General features: G+C 42.2%; 1 protein-coding gene across 1 annotated transcript; it reads left to right on the top strand.

Annotated features, from left to right (window-relative positions):
- Window positions 1–410: 410 nt before the first annotated feature.
- On the top strand, window positions 411–14,688 carry LOC139381232 (ras-related C3 botulinum toxin substrate 3-like). Its single transcript, XM_071124695.1, has 6 exons — window positions 411–537; window positions 3,663–3,734; window positions 7,135–7,252; window positions 7,426–7,488; window positions 7,960–8,119; window positions 13,296–14,688. The coding sequence occupies exons 1-6, from the start codon at window positions 503–505 to the stop codon at window positions 13,424–13,426; spliced, it is 579 nt and encodes a 192-aa protein (XP_070980796.1). The 5' UTR covers window positions 411–502; the 3' UTR covers window positions 13,427–14,688.
- The last annotated feature ends 8,435 nt before the right edge of the window (window positions 14,689–23,123 follow it).

The raw sequence follows: 23,123 nt of genomic DNA on the forward strand, positions 1-23,123 counted from the left end.
GGACTCTGATGGCACAGCTGGCGCTGCAGTACAGCGCTCTTAACCACTGCGCCACCCGGGAGACATGAAATCTTATTAAAATCTGTTAATATACATTCCTAGGAAGAATGTACTGCAGTTTTTGCACTGCAGTTTTTGGATTGATACTGTGCTTCTTATCAATATTTTTTTTTCTTGGATTTCATAATTGTTGCATACATTTTTGGCTAAATTGTCAACAAAGATTCCGTGTTTTAAATCCAAGGTTGTTGTCGAAACACTGGGAAAAATGCAAACTCCTCAAACAAGGGAAAGGGGAAAATTGACTTCTGATGCTCACTGGCCCTTTAAGTACGCTCGGTCTTTTCTGGTGTTTTCAGGCGTCTCTCGTCACCTACCCCTTTCACTGCGGCTCGAAAGCAGAGCGGACTGACCCGCTTCTGATCTAAATCACTGCTAGCGCTCATTGTGAGATACAGCAACCACTTCTGAAGGCTTTCTGAAACTGCCTAGACCTTTGCAAATGCAAGCAATTAAATGTGTGGTGGTCGGGGACGGGTAAGAATCTCATTGATAAACGTAGAGAATATCCTCATCCTGTGTGTGTGCGTGAGACCAGCGATGCGGTCATGTTTGGGAGATGATTGTAATATAATGTGAGACGTCGGGATGTGTAAAATGTGGAGTTGTGTATTCTCACGCTGAGAAAACGCCCAGGCTGTAGCGATGCTATGGGAAACATAGTCGCCTTGTAGGCCATCGGTAATCAGGCTTCATCAGTTCTGATGCGGGCTAAGGAATTTCTAGGCGTTGTTTTATAATAATTTCAATTTACAGCCCTTTCTTCCCATGATTAATGAAGGAATCTATTCAGTTATTCCGTTTTTATTTTCCTTCCATCATTTACTACCATGTTCGCTACAGTATTTGGGAGTTGGATTGAAAAAGGCGAGATGGTACAGCAGGTCTATGTAGATACAGCAGGAAGCATTGATCCTTTATCTGACTGATTTTGTCCTTAACTCCCCTAAACCTTGGCGAAATGTTGCTATCTACAATGCCTTACTAATGCCAAATCCCATCTGGAGGATTTGTGAAAACTAAGGGTTATTAATCTGTTATGTTTGTTTCTTTATATAATAACAAACGGGCGTAGGTTTAACTACTTTTAATGAACATATACTTCAGCTAGAACACTCCATGTTTAGCCATGCAAGAATCAATCAGAGCATTAGCGTAATATATGAATATTTCATCTGTTAATCTGTAATTCCCAGAGCAACCCAGAATATACTATTAGTGGCCTGCTCCAAAAAAAAAAAAAACTTTTCACTACCCCTCCCTCCTCCCCTCTTTCCCAGTTCCCTCATACTCCTTACCCCCAGCCAAGCTCAAACTCAATGACCCCAAATCTGTTTTATAGTAGCACTTAAACTGTCAGTCTGTCTCACTACTGCTCCCTCCATTCATCCACACACACACACACACTCATTCTTACGCAGGCCATTCACCTCCTACCCTGCAAATCCACCATCAATCTGTTCATATCATTCTGACGTGCTGGATACACAGACTCATAGACACACACACAGACACCGCTGTCACCAACCCTTCCTGTGTTGTGTGTTTGGCAATAACAGGGATGGGGTAGATAACAGGGATGGTGTCGATAACAGGGATGGGGTAGATAACAGGGATGGGGTAGATAACAGGGATGGGGTCGATAACAGGGATGGGGTCGATAACAGGGATGGGGTAGATAACAGGGATGGGGTCGATAACAGGGATGGGGTCGATAACAGGGATGGGGTAGATAACAGGGATGGGGTAGATAACAGGGATGGGGTAGATAACAGGGATGGGGTAGATAACAGGGATGGGGTAGATAACAGGGATGGTGTCGATAACAGGGATGGGGTAGATAACAGGGATGGGGTAGATAACAGGGATGGGGTAGATAACAGGGATGAGGTCGATAACAGGGATGGGGTAGATAACAGGGATGGGGTAGATAACAGGGATGGGGTAGATAACAGGGATGGGGTAGATAACAGGGATGGTGTCGATAACAGGGATGGGGTAGATAACAGGGATGGGGTAGATAACAGGGATGGTGTCGATAACAGGGATGGGGTAGATAACAGGGATGGGGTAGATAACAGGGATGAGGTCGATAACAGGGATGAGGTCGATAACAGGGATGGGGTCGATAACAGGGATGGGGTAGATAACAGGGATGGGGTAGATAACAGGGATGGTGTCGATAACAGGGATGGGGTAGATAACAGGGATGGGGTAGATAACAGGGATGGGGTCGATAACAGGGATGGGGTAGATAACAGGGACGGGGTAGATAACAGGGACGGGGTAGATAACAGGGACGGGGTAGATAACAGGGATGGGGTCGATAACAGGGATGGGGTCGATAACAGGGATGGGGTCGATAACAGGGACGGGGTCGATAACAGGGACGGGGTCGATAACAGGGACGGGGTCGATAACAGGGACGGGGTCGATAACAGGGACGGGGTCGATAACAGGGACGGGGTCGATAACAGGGACGGGGTCGATAACAGGGACGGGGTAGATAACAGGGACGGGGTAGATAACAGGGACGGGGTAGATAACAGGGACGGGGTAGATAACAGGGACGGGGTAGATAACAGGGATGGGGTAGATAACAGGGATGGGGTAGATAACAGGGATGGGGTAGATAACAGGGATGGGGTAGATAACAGGGATGGGGTCGATAACAGGGATGGGGTCGATAACAGGGATGGGGTAGATAACAGGGATGGGGTAGTAGGGCGTGAGGGAGTAGTATGTCCCTCATGCAAAGTGAAAGTGAAAATAGGCCAATGTCTGTGTGATACTTAACCTGAGAGAGAGACAAAGACAGCAGACATGCACAAACTGAGTGCCAGCCTACCTAGAAGTCTACCTACCTTCACCAGCCTTTTTTAGGGTCTCATTATTAGGCTTGTGTTTTCTCTAGCAGTGAGTAAAGCGAGTATGTGTCTGTCTCTCTTTATTTATTATTTTAAAAAACATTTAATTGAAGGGCTTTATTGGCATGGGAAACATATGTTAACATTTCCAAAGCAAGTGAACTAGATAATAAACCATACAAATTAACAGTAAACATTACACTCACACAATTTCCAAAAGAATAAAGACAGTACAAATGTCATACTATGTGCAAATAGTTAAAGCACAAAGGGATAAATAAATATGGGTTGTATTTACAATGGTGTTTGTTCTTAACTGGTTGCCCTCGAGGCAACAGGTCACAAATCTTGCTGCTGTGATCACACACTGGTATTTCACCCAGTAGATATGGGAGTTTATCAAAATTGGGTTTGTTTTCAAATTCTTTGTGTAATCTGAGGGAAATATGTGTCTCTAATATTGTCATACATTTGGCAGGAGGTTAGGAAGTGCGGCTTAGTTTCCACCTCATTTTGTGGGCAGTCTGTTGAGAACCAGGTCTGTCTCAATAGCAAGGCTATGCTCACTAAGTCTGTAAATAGTCAAAGCTTTCCTTAAGTTTGGGTCAGTCACAGTGGCCAGGTATTCTGCCACTGTGTACTCTCTGTTAAGGGCCAAATGGTATTCTAGTTTGCACTGTTTTTTCCAATGTGTCAAGTAATGATCTTTTAGTTTTCCCATTATTTTTTTCTCAGGGCTGTGGGAAAGACCTGTTTGCTAATCAGCTACACCACCAATGCCTTCCCCGGAGAGTACATACCCACTGTGTGAGTACACACACACACACAATGCATGGATGCAAGTGAGTGAGTCTGCTTGCCTCTATGAAGTGTTTGTATTTTACATTTATGCCATACACAGAGCTGTATATTAGGTGTCTACTATACGCAGAGCTGTATATTAGGTGTCTACTATTACGCAGAGCTGTATATTAGGTGTCTACTATTACGCAGAGCTGTATATTAGGTGTCTACTATTACGCAGAGCTGTATTTTAGGCATCTATGCTATACACAGAGCTGTATTTTAGGTGTCTACTATTACACAGAGCTGTATATTAGGCGTCTACGCTATACACAGAGCTGTATATTAGGCGTCTATGCTATACACAGAGCTGTATATTAGGCGTCTATGCTATACACAGAGCTGTATTTTAGGCGTCTATGCTATACACAGAGCTGTATTTTAGGCATCTATGCTATACACAGAGCTGTATTTTAGGCATCTACGCTATACACAGAGCTGTATTTTAGGCGTCTATGCTATACACAGAGCTGTATTTTAGGCGTCTATGCTATACACAGAGCTGTATTTTAGGCGTCTACGCTATACACAGAGCTGTATTTTCGGTGTCTACTATTACACAGAGCTGTATTTTAGGTGTCTATGCTATACACAGAGCTGTATTTTAGGTGTCTATGCTATACACAGAGCTGTATTTTAGGTGTCTATGCTATACACAGAGCTGTATTTTAGGTGTCTATGCTATACACAGAGCTGTATTTTAGGTGTCTATGCTATACACAGAGCTGTATTTTAGGTGTCTACGCTATACACAGAGCTGTATTTTCGGTGTCTACTATTACACAGAGCTGTATTTTAGGTGTCTAAGCTATACACAGAGCTGTATTTTAGGTTTCTACGCTATACACAGAGCTGTATTTTCGGTGTCTACTATTACACAGAGCTGTATTTTAGGTGTCTACGCTATACACAGAGCTGTATTTTTGTTGTCTACTATCACAGAGCTGTATTTTAGGCGTCTATGCTATACACAGAGCTGTATTTTAGGCGTCTATGCTATACACAGAGCTGTATTTTAGGCGTCTACGCTATACACAGAGCTGTATTTTTGGTGTCTACTATTACACAGAGCTGTATTTTAGGTGTCTATGCTATACACAGAGCTGTATTTTAGGTTTCTACGCTATACACAGAGCTGTATTTTCGGTGTCTACTATTACACAGAGCTGTATTTTAGGTGTCTACGCTATACACAGAGCTGTATTATAGGTGTCTATGCTATACACAGAGCTGTATTTTAGGTGTCTATGCTATACACAGAGCTGTATTTTAGGCGTCTATGCTATACACAGAGCTGTATTTTAGGCGTCTACGCTATACACAGAGCTGTATTTTAGGTGTCTACGCTATACACATAGCTGTATTTTTGGTGTCTACTATTACACAGAGCTGTATTTTAGGTGTCTACGCTATACACAGAGCTGTATTTGTGTTGTCTACGCTATACACAGAGCTGTATTTTTGTTGTCTACTATTACAGAGCTGTATTTTAGGCGTCTATGCTTTACACAGAGCTGTTCTGTTGGTGTCTACGCTATACACAAAGCTGTATGTTGGTGTCTACTATTACACAGAGCTGTATTTTAGGCGTCTACACTATACGCAGAGCTGTATTTTTGGTGTCTACTATTACAGAGCTGTATTTTAGGCATCTATGCTATACACAGAGCTGTATTTTAGGCATCTATGCTATACACAGAGCTGTATTTTTGGCGTCTACAATTACACAGAGCTGTATTTTAGGTGTCTACGCTATACACAGAGCTGTATTTTAGGCGTCTATGCTATACACAGAGCTGTATATTAGGCATCTATGCTATACACAGAGCTGTATTTTAGGTGTCTACTATTACACAGAGCTGTATTTTAGGTGTCTATGCTATACACAGAGCTGTATTTTAGGTTTCTACGCTATACACAGAGCTGTATTTTCGGTGTCTACTATTACACAGAGCTGTATTTTAGGTGTCTACGCTATACACAGAGCTGTATTATAGGTGTCTATGCTATACACAGAGCTGTATTTTAGGTGTCTATGCTATACACAGAGCTGTATTTTAGGCGTCTATGCTATACACAGAGCTGTATTTTAGGCGTCTACGCTATACACAGAGCTGTATTTTAGGTGTCTACGCTATACACATAGCTGTATTTTTGGTGTCTACTATTACACAGAGCTGTATTTTAGGTGTCTACGCTATACACAGAGCTGTATTTGTGTTGTCTACGCTATACACAGAGCTGTATTTTTGTTGTCTACTATTACAGAGCTGTATTTTAGGCGTCTATGCTTTACACAGAGCTGTTCTGTTGGTGTCTACGCTATACACAAAGCTGTATGTTGGTGTCTACTATTACACAGAGCTGTATTTTAGGCGTCTACACTATACGCAGAGCTGTATTTTTGGTGTCTACTATTACAGAGCTGTATTTTAGGCATCTATGCTATACACAGAGCTGTATTTTAGGCATCTATGCTATACACAGAGCTGTATTTTTGGCGTCTACAATTACACAGAGCTGTATTTTAGGTGTCTACGCTATACACAGAGCTGTATTTTAGGCGTCTATGCTATACACAGAGCTGTATATTAGGCATCTATGCTATACACAGAGCTGTATTTTAGGTGTCTACTATTACACAGAGCTGTATTTTAGGCGTCTATGCTATACACAGAGCTGTATTTTAGGTGTCTACGCTATACACAAGGCTGTGTTTTAGGCGTCTATGCTATACACAGAGCTGTATTTTAGGCGTCTATGCTATACACAGAGCTGTATTTTAGGTGTCTAGGCAGGGCAGCAGGGTAGCCTAATGGTTTGAGCGTTGGACTAGTAACCGGAAGGTTGCAAGTTCAAACCCCTGAGCTGACAAGGTACAAGTCTGTCGTTCTGCCCCTGAACAGGCAGTTAACCCACTGTTCCTAGGCTGTCATTGAAAATAAGAATTTGTTCTTAACTGACTTGCCTAGTTAAATAAAGGTAAAATAAAAAATACACAGAGCTCTATTTTAGGTGTCTATGCTACACACAGAGCTGTATTTTAGGTGTCTATGCTACACACAGAGCTGTATTTTAGGCGTCTACTATTACACAGAGCTGTATTTTAGGCGTCTATGCTATACACAAGGCTGTATTTTAGGCATCTATGCTATACACAGAGCTGTATTTTAGGTTTCTAGGCTATACACAGAGCTGTATTTTAGCCGTCTATGCTATACACAGAGCTGTATTTTATGTGTCTACGCTATACACAGAGCTGTATTTTATGTGTCTACGCTATACACAGAGCTGTATTTTATGTGTCTACGCTATACACAAAGCTGGCATCCGGATATAAAGATATGGTTTCCTCTCCCTGCAGCTTTGACAACTACTCTGCAAATGTGATGGTCGATGGGAAACCAGTGAATCTGGGTCTATGGGATACAGCAGGACAGGAAGACTACGACAGACTCCGACCACTGTCCTATCCACAGACGGTAACACACACACAGCTTCTAACCCATTATCTTTCTGTGAAGGATTGATTTGCTATCTACTAATCGCAGAAGAGCTATTCTTCCAGTCTGTCCCATGTGGAGTCAGGGGATTCCATGGTTGGTTGATCTCAATGGTTTCACCCTAAGGTCTGTCTCTCTATGGTTCTCCCCAGGATGTGTTCTTGATATGCTTCTCCCTGGTCAGCCCCGCCTCCTTTGAGAACGTCCGAGCTAAGGTCAGTACTGAACCTACCTGCTCACAGACACAGGAACAGGGGACCTGCCGAGCCTGACCTAAAGAAGCACATCTATAGCTCTCCCTGGTTCATGTTCTATAGCTATAGTCCTGATATAGAGACAGTTTGGCCATTGTGGTTTCAACTCAAAAGCATTACGATGCTCTTAGATGACATCACACACCTTTCTGTGTGTCAAACTCTCTCTGTTTTTGACTCTGGTTAAGTTATTCACTAAATTTGATTTGGTGTTTTTAAAGGATGTGTGAGGTTTTTCAGCAGTGTCTAATGGTGTTCTATTGTGTTTTACTGCGTTCTGCTATTCTGTTCTACACTATCCATAATAGTCCTATAAGCCATCTATGTCCATAGATCAGATTTGAGGTTATATTTCTATATCTCTGTTCTACCCAGCCTTAATCTCCATATTTGACCTAATGACCTTTACCCTCTGTATGTGGCGTGTCTCAGTGGTACCCAGAGGTGAGACACCACTGCCCCAACACCCCCATCATCCTGGTGGGCACTAAACTGGATCTGAGAGATGACAAGGACACCACGGAGAGGCTGAGGGACAAGAAGCTGTCCCCCATCACCTACCCCCAGGGCCTGGCCATGGCACGGGAGATAGGTCAGTCTGTGTGGATGTCTGCCCATCCATCGCCCACATTCGGAACAGCTAATGTATTTGTATTGGTATTTATTATGGATTGCCATTAGGCAGCAGCTACTCAGCTACAATTTAAGGCAGTTATACAATTTAAAAAACATTGCAAAACATTCACAGATTTCACAACACACTGTGTGCCCTCAGGCCCCTACTCCACCACTACCACATACCTACAATACAAAATACGTGTGTATAGTGCGTATGATATCGTATGTATGCATGTGTCTGTGCCTATGTTGCCTATGCTGTATTTTTATCTGTTTATTAAATCACATTCTACTGCTTGCATCAGTTACTTGATGTGGAATAGAGTTCCATGTAATCCTGGCTCTATGCAGTGCTGTGCGCCTCCCATAGTCTGTTCTGGACTTGGGGACTGTGAAGAGACCTCTTGTGGCATGTCTTGTGGAGTGTGCATGGGTTTCCGAGCTATGCGCCAGTAGCCCAAACAGACACCTTGGTGCACTCAACATGTCAATACCTCTCATAAATACAAGTAGTGATGAAGTCAATTCCTCCTCCACTTTGAGCCAGGAGAGATTGACATGCATAGTATTGTTAGTTCTCTGTGTATATTCAAGGGCCAGCTGTGCTGCCCTGTTCTGAACCAATTGTAATTTTCCGAAGTCCTTTTTTTGTGGCACTTGACCACACAACTGAACAGTGGTCCAAGTGGAACAAAACTAGGGCCTGTAGGACCTGCCTTGTTGATAGTTTTGTTAAGAAGGTAGAGCAGCACTTTATTATAGACAGACTTCACCTGATCTCTGACTGTTGTATCAACATGTTTTGACCATGACAGTTTAAAATCCAGGGTTACTCTAAGCAGTTTAGTCACCTCAACTTGCTCAAATTCCACATTATTTATTACAAGATTTAGTTGTGGTTTAGTGAATGATTTGTCCCAAATACAATGCTTTTAGTTTTATAAATATTTAGGACTAACGTATTCCTTGCTAACCACTCTGAAACTAACTTCAGCTCTTTGTTAAGTGTTGCAATAATTTCAGTCACTGTAATAGCTGACGTGTAGTGTTGAGTCATCCGCATAGACACACTGGCTTTACTCAAAGCCAGTAGCATGTCATTAGTAAAGATTGAAAAAAGTAAGAGGCCTAGACAGCTGCCCTGGGGAATTCCTTATTCTACCAAGATTATGTTCAAATCAAATTGTATTTGTCACATATTACATGGTGAGCAGATGTTATTGCGAGTGTAGCGAAATGCTTGTGCTTCTAGTTCTGACAGTGCAGCAATATCTAACAAGTAATATCTAACATTTCCACAACAAATACCTAATGGAATAAGGAATTGAATGGTATAAGAGTATATAAATATATGGATGAGCAATGACCGAGAAGCATAAGCTAAGCTGCAATAGATAGTACAGAATACAGTATATGAGATGAGTAATGCAAGATATGTAAACTTTAAAGGTTACATTATTAAAGTGACTAGTGTTACATTTATTAAAGTGGCCATTTTTTGAAGAAGCTTCTCCTATATGTTGGAGAGGCTTCCATTAAAAAACACCCTCTGTGTTCTGTTAGACACTCTCTTTATCCACAATATAGCAGGGGGTGTAAAAATTACAATACTTGTCTTTCATAGTTTGGTCAGATATACTTTGTGTAGTGGCAACGTTTGTTGCTGGCATGTCATGACTAAGTTTGCTAATCTTGCCAATGAAAAATAAAAATTTAAGTAATTGGCAATATCAGTGGGTTTTGTGATGAATGAGCCATCTGATTCAATGAAGGATGGGGCGGAGTTAGCCTTTTTTCCCAAAATGTAATTTAAGGTGCTCTAAAGCTTTTTACTATCATTCTCTGTGTCTTTTATCTTTGTTTCATAGTGTAGATTCTTATTTTTATTCAGTTTAGTCACACCATTTCTCAATTTGCAATACAGTTGCCAATTGGTTGTGCAGCCAGACTTATTTGCCATTCCTTTAGCCTCATCCCTCTCAACCATAACATTTTTTAATTCCTCATCAATCCACATGGATTTGACAGTTTTTACAGTCATTTTATTTTTTACCTTTATCCCATCCTCCTTATAAAATGTGTTTTGTTTCCAGAAGGTATCGAAATTGTCAACAAATGTTTCACCCATTTCAGCTGCAATAATCATGTAGCCAGTTGTGAAGAGAAAGAATCCTGCAAAAGCGTTCATGCCACGATTCATTGAGGGCACAAGGCCAAATATGATGGGTATTTTTTTAGTGTCTAGCAGAGAGTCAATCAGCTCTTTAAAATCTAGTTTCAACTGTTCAGAGCTGTCCTTCATAATGTAATGAAAACCCACATGGACTACGATAAAATCAATTTGCCCTGATGTAGTACATTCGGGAGCAGCTTGGTAATGTCATTTACTCCATCTCCGAGATAGGAACAGTCACATTTCTTACCATGGAGCTGCCCAAAATCATGGCTGACGAGAAGGATGAGGAAAGCTGCCCACTCCCATGCTTCACAGGATGATGCAGGCCTCCGACAGATGGAGAGGCCCCGCTCAATTCAGAGCAGGAACGGAAGGTTGCCAACGTCGATTTTGAAATCGTAGGAGTAGGCATTGCGGCTACAGACAGCATTACACCCAGCAACAAAGGTGCAGGAAGATCAAGCTGCTGGACGGCTAAACAATTCATTATTTGAATCCGCTCCGGACCTCTCGATGGAAGTGTAGACTGCTTTGTGGGAAGCCGCTGTCTTTAGCTTCCACGGCTCATGACATGCGACCATCGTTGATTGCCTTGTTCCTCTTGCTGTGCTCCTTCGACTCCGCTATAAGATAGAGGAGCCCCGGGCAACACCTGCCAGTCGGATAATGACAAACGACAAGGCGGAGATGCATCCAACAAGCGCAAACGCCATCCAGCCACCAGCGTAGAAAAGGTAATCATTCCACTCTGCGTTTTCCCCAGTTTCTTACATGGGCAACATGCGTGATCAAGGAAGCCACCTCATGCCTATAATCCTTGGCAAGCAAACAATTGCCGCATTGTAACTCTGAGTGATCCGGTTTGTCCTGAAACAAAGCGTAGACCGAAAGCTCCATTGGAAAACTCATCTGGGACTAACTTCGTTAGCTTGATGGCTAGCAGCTTAGCGGCTCTGTCAAGCAGGCAGAGCCGCTTGACCTGTCTGCTAAGCAGCATTCCGGGACAATCACAATCACCAGCCTGCTCCTTTAAAGACACATTTTCTTGCAGCTTAATCAACTCCATGTCAGTGATGTAAGATCTGTTTGGCTTCTTCTGACAACTTTTTGTCACATTTGTGACTAATAAGGGGTTCTGGATGAGCAGCAGCAGTTCTCTTCCAACAGTGAAGTCATCAAAGCTTGCCTTGAAGTTCTCCATCAGCTTCTGGATTAAATCTACATGGTTGGAAACCTCTGTCTCCTGGAAAGCCCGGACTGCTGTTATCATATCACAACTGTGTTGTCCCGTCCCTGCAGCTCAACAGTCAGTTGATTTGAGGTGTGATGTAATGTCTGTCCCTCTTCCAATCATGGCTGGAGCTCCATCTTTGGTGTTTGAGACCATGATCTTCAGATCTATCCCCCTTTTTGTCAGCATCCCTTTGATGACCTCATGGATTTCCTCTACCTGTGTGTGCTTCTAGATGGGTTAAGCCCAACAGCTCCTCACAGAATTCCTTCTTTGTTTCGTTATAAAATCTGACAAACACAAGAAGCTGGGCATTATCAGTGTTATCTGTTGATTCATCCACAGATAATGAAATGCATGGTGTATTCTGAATGACCGCATCATATGGTGTAGTTAAATCTTCAGCTAATATTTCAGTTCTCCTCATTGCTGTGAATCTGACGATCTGTTTGATCTTTTCTCTGAGCTCATCCTTTTTGTTCACCTTCAAGGAAGGTGACAGCATCTTCACATATGTGTCCGTTTACCATCTCAGCGTCTGAAAAAGTTTTGGTTTTCCCAAAACCCAAGCTATCCTCAGTGAACACTCCATTGCACGTTGTTAGTATGTCAGGGAATTGACAAGGACTTTGGTGGACCTTTTTCATATTGGGATTTGAGTTGGTTAATCTTGTTTGTTCTCACCTCTGTGTGTGTGTGTAGGGGATACATCTGATCGAATTTACTATGCCTGGTGTCATAATGGAGCCTAACATTGGCACTTTTCACAAGAGTTACGGGCTTGCTGCATATCAGACACATTGGTTTTGTGCTAGTTTGGGGGAGAATGAATTAACTGTTCAGTCCAGTCGTTTTTCAATAAACAGTTTTTAAAGTCAACTTTTTTACATTTTTAACAAGCCATATAAAACAAAGAAAGAGCTTAGTTACCAGTATATCTGTGATATTAACAGTTGAACTGCGGTCACATCTTTCTGCCTGCTTGTCCCAAGGTTCCGCAGAGGTTATTTGGATTGATATGATTGGGTAAGACTGGGCCTCTTGTATTTGCATATAACCACGCTATTGGATTAGACGGGGCACTTGTAGAGGTGGGCGTTGCTTCATGAGAGAGCGAGAAAGAGAGGCTGCTGCGCCTTTTTTAATTTTTATTTTAAAGCTGTCTAACAAGGCACACCTGTTAATTGAAATGTATTCCAGGTGACTACCTACTACTGTACCTAATGAAGCTGGTTGACAAAATACCAAGAGTGTGCAAAGCTGTCATCTTAGCAAATGGTGGCAACTTTGAAGAATCTCAAATATCAAATCTATTTTGATTTGTTAACACTTTTTCAGTTACTACATGATTCCATATGTGTAATTTCATAGTTTGGATGTCTTAACTATTATTCTACAATAAAGTAGGTGTGTCCAAACTTTTCACTGGTACTGTATATATAAAAAAATTACAGCGTTCTCACAAATTTGATGATATAATCGTGAAGTCCATTCACAAGATTAGGGCATATGATACCGAAGTATAGCGGGGTGGTTATTTTCACAGGGTATTGCCCCAAACAGCAAGTGACCCTCTGTGCTTGATGTCATATGTCTGAGTCTGTACCTTTTTAAAGGGATAGTGTGAGATTTTGGCAATTAAGCCCTTTATCTATTTACTAAGTGTCAGATTAACTAATGGATAAAATACTTAATTTGATTATAGATGTGTAATAAAGATGTTTGTTTGTGTGTGGTGGTCAGGTGCTGTGAAGTACCTGGAGTGCTCGGCCCTGACCCAGCGAGGGTTGAAGACGGTATTTGACGAGGCCATCCGTGCTGTGCTGTGCCCCCCACCCGTCAAGAAGAGGGGCAAGAGGTGCACAGTGTTCTGAGGGCTCTTATTGTTCCAGGATCAACTTCCAACATAGTGGCCATCGTCATGACGATACATCTGGTACACTAAAACATCACCATAACAATCACTACTTCTCTTCGGGACAAGTCCTAACTTGAAACACCACGTAACGGCAATTTAACTGACGTTTGTGTAAATAATGGATTCATGTCAATGGAATATTTGATCTCAAGTTAGGATTGGCCCCAAGAGAATTAAATACTGGATTTTTTTTTACAATAGGAAAACCTTTTGATCAGGTGTAAAGATGTGTCGTCAAGTTGCCATTTGTTTGTTTTACACAAAGGAAAGCACTTGAGGTGTGTGTCTACTCTCACTCATACAACCCTGCTCCCTCTCAGTCCTGTTAGCTTGAGTTGATACAGCACTCAAAACAGTCTGTACTGTGAATCTGTCGCTCTGGGTTGAAGTTGCCCTTAGGTACAGATTTAGGATCAACGTTCCCGCCTCAAGTCCTAAACTTGACCATTACGGGGAAAAAACACATGACCTTAGATCAGTGATTAGGGGCAATTTCACCCTACTCTGTGAAGTGAATAATGTGACAAACAGACAAGAATGACAAGGGAGCTGTACAACCTGGCTACCTGAGGAATGCCTCTGATTGAGGCGCTTGCATTGGTTTAAACAATATGTCTTCATTTTCCAATTATTTTAATCTACCCATGCATGTCACTGTATGTGTGAGAGAGTAAAATGTCAAGCAGTCACGTTTCTGATACTATTACTGCATTGTAGTGATAGACAAGCTACAAGCTACAAACTGTTGATTCAACAAAAGGGAAATGGATGATCACAACCGTGGTCTGTTTTATGTGTTACACAAACTAAGTCTAGTGATAATGTACAAAATAATATTTAGAGGAGGAATGCATTATGGATATATCTATTTATTATGGACCTGAATATTTAGCTCTTTAATTCCAGAAGAAAAGGATAATACTAACCAGGTTTCCATCCAAGCTTTTTAGTGGAAACACTTTCATGTGCAAATATTGATATATTAACTGTCATATGGAATATCCGCACTGCATCTGCGAACTGTTGGCTTGAGCGCACATGCCCATACCAGAGTAGGCACATTTGCTATTTAAAAAAAAATATTATTTTTTTGAGTTGAATGCAATGGACTTGTATTCGTTTTATTTGGTACATGGGAATTTAACCGCAAAAGTAATTTTTGTGACCTACGTCATCACACACAGACTTTTATCTACAAGTCAATTTGATTGAACCATATCTCTGGTGGGAAACTGCGCATTTAAAAAAAAGTGGTGGGGGGGGGGGGGGGGGGGGGGGGATTTTAGAATGTGTGCATAAAAATCTGCCGCCAATTGGATGGAAACCTAGCTAGTAACTCACTTTTAATCTAGAGATCTCATATCGCAAAACAATGTAATTAATTAACAAGTGCGTTTCTGTGGTTGTTGTAGACCTGCAGTATAACTGTTTCTTCCCCTCTAGTGGTGAGATAAAGGAATGCATTCTTCTCTGTCATCAAATAAAATAAAATTGTATTTGTCACATGCGCTGAATACAACGGTTGTGGACCGTGAAATGCTTACAAGCCCCTAACCAATGCAGTTTTAAGAAAATGGAGTTAAAAAAATATTTACTAAATAAACTAAAGTAACACAATACAATTACAATAATGAGGCTATATACAGGGGGTACCAGTACCGAGTCAATGGGAGGCTATATACAGGGGGTACCGGTACCGAGTCAATGGGAGGCTATATACAGGGGGTACCGATACCGAGTCAATAATGAGGCTATATACAGGGGGTACCGGTACCGAGTCAATGTGAGGCTATATACAGGGGCTACCGATACCGAGTCAATGGGAGGCTATATACAGGGGGTACCGATACCGAGTCAATAATGAGGCTATATACAGGGGGTACCGGTACCGAGTCAATGGGAGGCTATATACAGGGGCTACCGATACCGAGTCAATGGGAGGCTATATACAGGGGCTACCGATACCGAGTCAATAATGAGGCTATACACAGGGGGTACCGATACCGAGTCAATGGGCTACAGGTTAGTTGAGGTCATTTGTACATGTAGGTAGGGGTAAAGTGAATATAGATAATAAACAGCGAGTACAGCAGTGTAAAAAAATTAAAGGGGGGGGAGGGTCAATGCAAATAGTCCAGGTGGCCCTTTTTATGAATTGTGTGTTATGGCTTGGGGGTAGAAGCTGTTAAGGAGCCTTTTGGACTTAGACTTGGTGCTCCAGTACCGCTTGCCGTGCGGTAGCAGAGAGAACAGTCTATGACTTGGGTGACTGGAGTCTTTGACAATTTTTTGGGGCCTTCCTCTGACACTGCCCAGTATATAGGTCCTGGATGGCAGGAAGCTTGGCCCCAGCGATGTACTGGGCCATACGCACTACCCTCTGTAGTGTTTTATGCTTGAATGCTGAGCAGTTGCCATACCAGGAGGTGATGCAAATGGTCAGGGTGCTTTTGGTACAGCTGTAGAACTTTTGAAAGATCTGGGGACCCATGCCAAGTCTCTTCAGTCTCCTGAGAGGGAAAAGTTGTTGTTGTGCCCTCTTCACAACTGTTTTGGTGTGTTTGGACCATGATAGTTTGTTGCTGATGTGGACACCAAGGAACTTGAAACTCTCGACCCGCTCCACTACAGCACCATTGATGTGAATGGGGGTGTGTTTGGCCCTCCTTTTCCTGTAGTCCACGATCAACTCCTTTGTCTTGCTTACATTTTGTGAGAAGTTGTTGTTGTCCTGGCACTACACTGCCAGGTCTCCGACGACCTCTCTAGTGGCTGTCTCATCGTTGTCGGTGATCAGGCCTACCACCGTTGTGTCGTCAACAAACTTAATGGTGGTGTTGGAGTCGTGCTTGACCACACAGTTATGGGTGAACAGGGAGTACAGGAGGAGACTAAGCACGCACCCCTGAGGGGCCCCCGTGTTGAGGATCAGTGTGGTAGATGTGATGTTTCCTACCCTTACTACCTGGAGGCGGCCCATCAGGACATCCAGGATCCAGATGCAAAGGGAGATGTTTAGTCCCAGGGTCATTAGCTTAGTGATGAGCTTTGTGGGCACTATGGTGTTGAACACTGAGCTGTAGTCAATGAGAAGCATTCTCACATAGGTGTTCCTTTTGTCCAGGTGGAATTCAATCTTAGTCCTGTATTGACACTTTAAAAAAAAAAATTAAAAAAATTATTTCACCTTTATTTAACCAGGTAGGCAAGTTGAGAACAACTTCTCATTTACAATTGCGACCTGGCCAAGATAAAGCAAAGCAGTTCGACACATACAACGACACAGAGTTACACATGGAGTAAAACAAACATACAGTCAATAATACAGTATAAACAAGTCTATATACGATGTGAGCAAATTAGGTGAGATAAGGGAGGTAAAGGCAAAAAAAAAAAGGCCATGGTGGCAAAGTAAATACAATATAGCAAATAAAACACTGGAATGGTAGATTTGCAGTGGAAGAATGTGCAAAGTAGAAATAAAAATAATGGGGTGCAAAGGAGCAAAATAAATAAATAAATACAGTAGGGAAAGAGGTAGTTGTTTGGGCTAATTTATAGGTGGGCTATGTACAGGTACAGTAATCTGTGAGCTGCTCTGACAGTTGGTGCTTAAAGCTAGTGAGGGAGATAAGTGTTTCCAGTTTCAGAGATTTTTGTAGTTCGTTCCAGTCATTGGCAGCAGAGAACTGGAAGGAGAGGCGACCAAAGGAAGAATTGGTTTTGGGGGTGACCAGAGAGGTATACCTGCTGAAGCGCAGCTCTAGCCTTTAGTTCGGTGCGGATGTTGCCTGTAATCCATGGTTTCTGGTTGGGATATGTACGTACGGTCACTGTGGGGATGACGTCGTCAATGCATTTCTTGATAAAGCCGGTGATTGAGGTGGTATATTCCTCAATGCCATTGGATGAATCCTGGAACTTATTCGTCTGTGCTAGCAAAACCAGTCCTGTAGCATTATTATTTTATTTCACCTTTATTTAACCAGGTAGGCCAGTTGAGAACAAGTTCTCATTTACAAGTGCGACCTGGCCAAGATCGAGCAAAGCGGTGCGTCTAACCAGACACCTAGGTAGTTGTCCACATCAGAGAATCACCAGCACTTCCTTTATTATTAGACATTGAGAACAAGCTGTTTTTGACAAATAGGCACAAACCACCACCCCTTGTCTTACCGGACTGTTCTACTGTTCTATCCTACTGATGCACGGAAAAGTCAGCCAACTACATTATCCGTGTTGTTGTTCATCCACGACTCTGTGAAACATAAGATATTACAGTGTTTAATGTCCCGCTGGTAGGATAGTCAATAACGGAGCTCATCCAGTTTATTCTCCAGTGATTGCACGTTGGCCAATTTAACGGATGGTGGAGGCGGGATACCCACTCTCCAACGAATTCTCACAAGGCACCCGGATCTGCGTCCTCTGTATCTCCGTCTTTTCTTCATGCGAATGACAGGAATTTGGGCCTGGTCCGGGAGCAACAGTATATCTTTCGCGTCAGACTTATTCAAGAAAAAATCTTCATCCAGTTTGAGGTGAATAGTCGCTGTTCTGATATCCATAAGCTGGTTTTGGTCATAGGAGATGGTAGCAGTAACATTATGTACAAAATAAGTTAAAAACAATGTGAAAAAACACAAACAGCACAATTGGTTAGGAGCCCGTAAAACGGCAGCTATCCCCCCCGGCACTATTATTATTTGTCATAAATATGTTGTTTGGCATAACAACAGTCTGGTTGAATAATGAGTGTCTGGTCCTGTCCATGTTGTCAATACTGCCTCTCGGTAGACATTTTTCCTCAGACACAAATCTAGGAGCAGCTAACCATTCCTCAGACATAACTTCATCCTATTCCTCAATGCTGTAGTTCAGAACTCTGAAAATATACTAAATACTACTGCACAGATATGAACTGGTGATTCAAACCCATTGTTATTAAGAAAGCTTTATTTTAATGCACTGGCAATGAGACGACTTGTGTAATGGTTTAATTATTTTTCTTTTTTGTGACTTCACATGTCAGTGTTGTGAAATATTTACATTTTGTATAATAAATACAAATGTATATGAAACAAGTTTGTGTCAAGTGTTTTGAAGTGTACTAGTGTGTTTAATTAATTTAATCATTCTTTGTGATATATATGTGTGTGGGGTTAAATTTTTTTGCAAGAAACCACGGCTCCTGTTCCCAGACCAATGTGATTGTTTTGAATGCATTCTGTCATGATACAAATGTGTAAAGATCAAGTCTGGTTAATTTGCATACTTACAGTTTTCTGATTCTGAAGAACGGAGGCAGAACTCCAGTCCAAATACTCCTGTCTTCCCCATTCACAGCCACCTCTGGTTGACCAATCACAATCACAGCGGTCTCTTCCTTGCCTCTGTCCAACACCACACCATGTAAAGGTACGAGTACACTTACTTAACCAGGAAATATTCCCACTTATAAGCACAGACACTCCTAGAGAAACAGAAAGTATCTCTTTATGCTCAGTCTGGTAGTGTCAGATCCAACATGGCAAAATCCAAGGATTCCATCAGTTGTCCCATCTGTCTGGATCTACTGAAGGATCCTTTGGGTATTCCCTGTGGACACATATACTGTATGGGCTGTATTAAGGACAGCTTTGATCAGGATGATCAGCTGCCCCCAGTGCAGACAGACATTCATCCCAAGGCTGTTCTGAACAGAAACCCTCTGCTGGCTGAATTGGTGGAGAATCTGAAGAAGACAGGACTCCAAGCTGCTCCTCCTGTTCACTATTATTCTGGACCTGGAGATGTGGCCTGCGACTCCTGTACTCGGAGAAACTCAAAGCTGTCAAGTCCTGTCTGGTATGTCTGGCCTCTTCCTGTGTGGCTGGTCACCATATGTCAGTCCCGCCTAAAGACCTACCTCTTCACCCCCCCCCCCCATTCTCACTTCTCAAACACCCACACTCTTTCTCCCACTCACACACACACAATACCTGCTCACTCACTCATACATTCCCTTCCATGTGTCCTACCCCCTTACTCTTTGTTTCATGCTGTGTTGTTGACATTTTTGTTTGTTTGTTCTCTAGAATTGTAAAGTGACATTGAGTCCTCGAAAAGCGCTATATAAGTAGCTTGTATTATTATTATTATTCATATTATTATTATCAATATCGTTGATGTCATCTTCATAATATTATTATTATTGTCATGATTGTTATTATGATTATTATTCCGGGATGCAAACTGGTGAGTGCCCGAAAAGGTGACCCTTTTTTTTTTTGTTGCACTGAAACATGCAAAATAAATCCCTGCTAGGGGGAAATGCAGGTTTTAACTAATTAAACAACAAAGAATATGATCTACATGATCAGTCTCTGTGTGTAAAAATAAGTGGTTAATGAGTGGTTGAATAAGTGGTGAACCTAACTCGGGTAAAGAAAGCAATTCAATGTTATTTGTTGCCTAGACTTTACAGCAAATGACACAAGTCTTGAGAAAAAACAATACACTTATATTGCAGTTAGCCATGACAGCCTTTATAATAGAATGCTTGTGACCACACACACACACCTCTAAATATTGCACTTATTTTTGCTCTATTATAGTGGCCACTATAGTAGACATCTATCAAGTGCTCAAGGCTATATGTGTGCAAAAAATAACATTTACTGAGTAAAATGTTTTATAATCCTCACTCACAAATGTTACTGTCAAGTGCAACACAACAAAAGCAATATCTTTGGGCTACACTGCACATTATTACATTTTCTGCCTGTGGACATCTGTCCTACAATGGGCCAGCAGAGCATGATACCCTTTGTTGGCATAATTGATCTCTTTCAGGCAGAGTACACCTGGCATACCTCTTTCTATCCACGACTTAAAAAGTGAGAAATAGGGAAAGTGTGTGGTGTTCCTTTCACCTCTATAGGGGCATCCAGCTTAAGCCAGGCCCAGCTCCAGCTACACTTTATCCCTGAATCCACTTGTTTAACAAGCAACGCCTCATTTTCACCTAATTCTCTCTTTCTGAAAATTAACCACATACTGTAGAGGTTAAACATTACTTCACAGATCGTAGTTAGTTCGTTAGCAAATTAACTAGTCAACATTTCACACAGATCCAGGGTCCAGTAAGCAACTAACGTGTTATAACTTGAGGAACGGCAAGGTGTCATATACCAGTTAAAACTACAGCGAATTGGTTAGGTTTACTAACGTTAGCTCATCTGATGTTGTAACGTTAGCTAAATAACGTTATCTGTCTGACTTTATTAGCCAGATAATTTTCACACCATAAACTCAATTATTTGATCAGTTAAGCTGGCTAATGTTGCTCAACATTTCTCTGGCTAGCTAACAGATAATTTGATCCAGCTAGTAACGTTAGATACTTAACAATGCTAAAAACAATACACTTATATTGCAGTTAGACATGAGAGCCTTTATAATAGAATGCTTGTGACCACACACACACACACACACACACACACACACACACACACACATCTAAATATTGCACTTGTTCCACCACACTTTCTCCCTCACCTCACACTTTCCAAATGCCAGTTGTATTTTTCGGTTACAGTTCATGATGTACGCTTCATCACCTTCTCCCGTCTCCATAGTCAGGCTTCTCCCCTACCTCTTCGTTATCGTTCAGGGGACGCGCTGCTGTAAGTTAACTGGCAAACTGCCTTTCTACTATCTGCTGTATTTCCAGAGCATGCGTTGATGTGGTAACTAGCAAACTGGTTGTCTCTTCTCTCTTCCGTCGCATGCTGCATTCTGTTGCTATGTGAATGATTGGCTGAGCCTTGGAAATAGCAAGTATTGCTGGATTCAAAATGGCAAATTTCGCCAAAAGGTGGCTAGATTGCATCCCTGACTATTGTGTGGACAGGTGTCTTTTATACTGATAACAAGTTCAAACAGGTGCCATTAATACTACAAACACGCAAGATTTCTGGCTCTCACAGACCTGTAACTTATTCTTTAAGAGGCTCCTCTGTCCTCCACTCGTTACCTGTATTAATGGCACCTGTTTGAACTTGTTATCAGTATAAAAGACACCTGTCCACAACCTCAAACAGTCACACTACAAACTCCACTATGGCCAAGACCAAAGAGCTGTCAAAGTTGTAGACCTGCACCAGGCTGGGAAGACTGCATCTGCAATAGGTAAGCAGCTTGGTTTGAAGAAATCAACTGTGGAAGCAATTATTAGGAAATGGAAGACATACAAGACCACTGATAATCTCCCTCGATCTGGGGCTCCACGTAAGATCTCACCCCGTGGGGTCAAAATGATCACAAGAACGGTGAGCAAAAATCCCAGAACCACACGGGGGGACCTAGTGAATGACCTGCAGAGAGCTGGGACCAAAGTAACAAAGCCTACCATCAGTAACACACTACGCCGCCAGGGACTCAAATCCTGCAGTGCCAGACGTGTCCCCCTGCTTAAGCCAGTACATGTCCAGGCCCGTCTAAAGTTTGCTAGAGAGCATTTGGATGATCCAAAAGAAGATTGGGAGAATGTCATATGGTCAGATGAAACCAAAATATAACTTTTTGGTAAAAACTCAACTCGTCGTGTTTGGAGGACAAAGAATGCTTTGGGGCTTTCCCCCATACCTACTGTGAAGCATGGGGGTGGAAACATCATGCTTTGGGGCTGTTTTTCTGCAAAGGGACTAGGACGACTGATCCGTGTAAAGGAAAGAATGAATGGGGCCATGTATCGTGAGATTTTGAGTGAAAACCTCCTTCCATCAGCAAGGGCATTGAAGATGAAACGTGGCTGGGTCTTTCAGCATGACAATGATCCCAAACACACCGCCCGGGCAACGAAGGAGTGGCTTCGTAAGAAGCATTTCAAGGTCCTGGAGTGGCCTAGCCAGTCTCCAGATCTCAACCCCATAGAAAATCTTTGGAGGGAGTTGGAAGTACATGTTGCCCAGCAACAGCCCCAAAACATCACTGCTCTAGAGGAGATCTGTATGGAGGAATGTGCCTAAATACCAGCAACAGTGTGTGAAAACCTTGTGAAGACTTACAGAAAACGTTTGACCTCTGTCATTGCCAACAATTTCAGAATGAGGCTGTAACTTAACAAAATGTGGAAAAAGTCAAGGGGTCTGAATACTTTCCGAAGTATACTCTCCTAGTAAAGTGCATTAAAGCTGGAGTCAGTGAGGAGCCCGTTTCTGGGCCACGTTCCAATCCCACTGAGCCCCACTGTGGGGAACAGGCTGTTTGGGGTTGTGGTGAGAGCTGAGTTAACTTGGTTTGCTAACTACTTCTCTCAAAGAGTGCAGTGTATGAAGTCAGAAAATCTGCTGTCTCAGCCACTGCCTGTCACCAAGGGAGTACCCCAAGGCTCAATCCTAGGCCCCACACTCTTCTCAATTTACATCAACAACATAGCTCAGGCAGTAGGAAGCTCTCTCATCTATTTAAATGCAGATGATACAGTTTTATACTCAGCGGGCCCCTCCCTGGATTTTGTGATAAATTCTCTACAACAAAGTTTTCTTAGTGTCCAACAAGCTTTCTCTGTCCTTAACCTTGTCCTGAACACCTCCAAAACAAAGGTAATGTGGTTTGGTAAGAATAATGCCCCTCTCCCCAGAAGTGTGATTACTACCTCTGAGGGTTTA

The sequence above is a fragment of the Oncorhynchus clarkii genome, chromosome 23 (genome assembly GCF_045791955.1).
Source record: "Oncorhynchus clarkii lewisi isolate Uvic-CL-2024 chromosome 23, UVic_Ocla_1.0, whole genome shotgun sequence".
Classification (NCBI taxonomy): Eukaryota; Metazoa; Chordata; class Actinopteri; order Salmoniformes; family Salmonidae; genus Oncorhynchus; species Oncorhynchus clarkii.

Excerpts from the sequence above, each read along its gene's own strand:
- LOC139381232 (XM_071124695.1), top strand. The coding sequence starts at position 503 with ATGCAAGCAATTAAATGTGTGGTGGTCGGGGACGG. Across the intron at positions 538-3,662 it reads TGTGTGGTGGTCGGGGACGG|GGCTGTGGGAAAGACCTGTT; the intron begins GTAAGAATCTCA and ends TTTTTTTCTCAG. Across the intron at positions 8,120-13,295 it reads GGCCATGGCACGGGAGATAG|GTGCTGTGAAGTACCTGGAG; the intron begins GTCAGTCTGTGT and ends TGTGGTGGTCAG.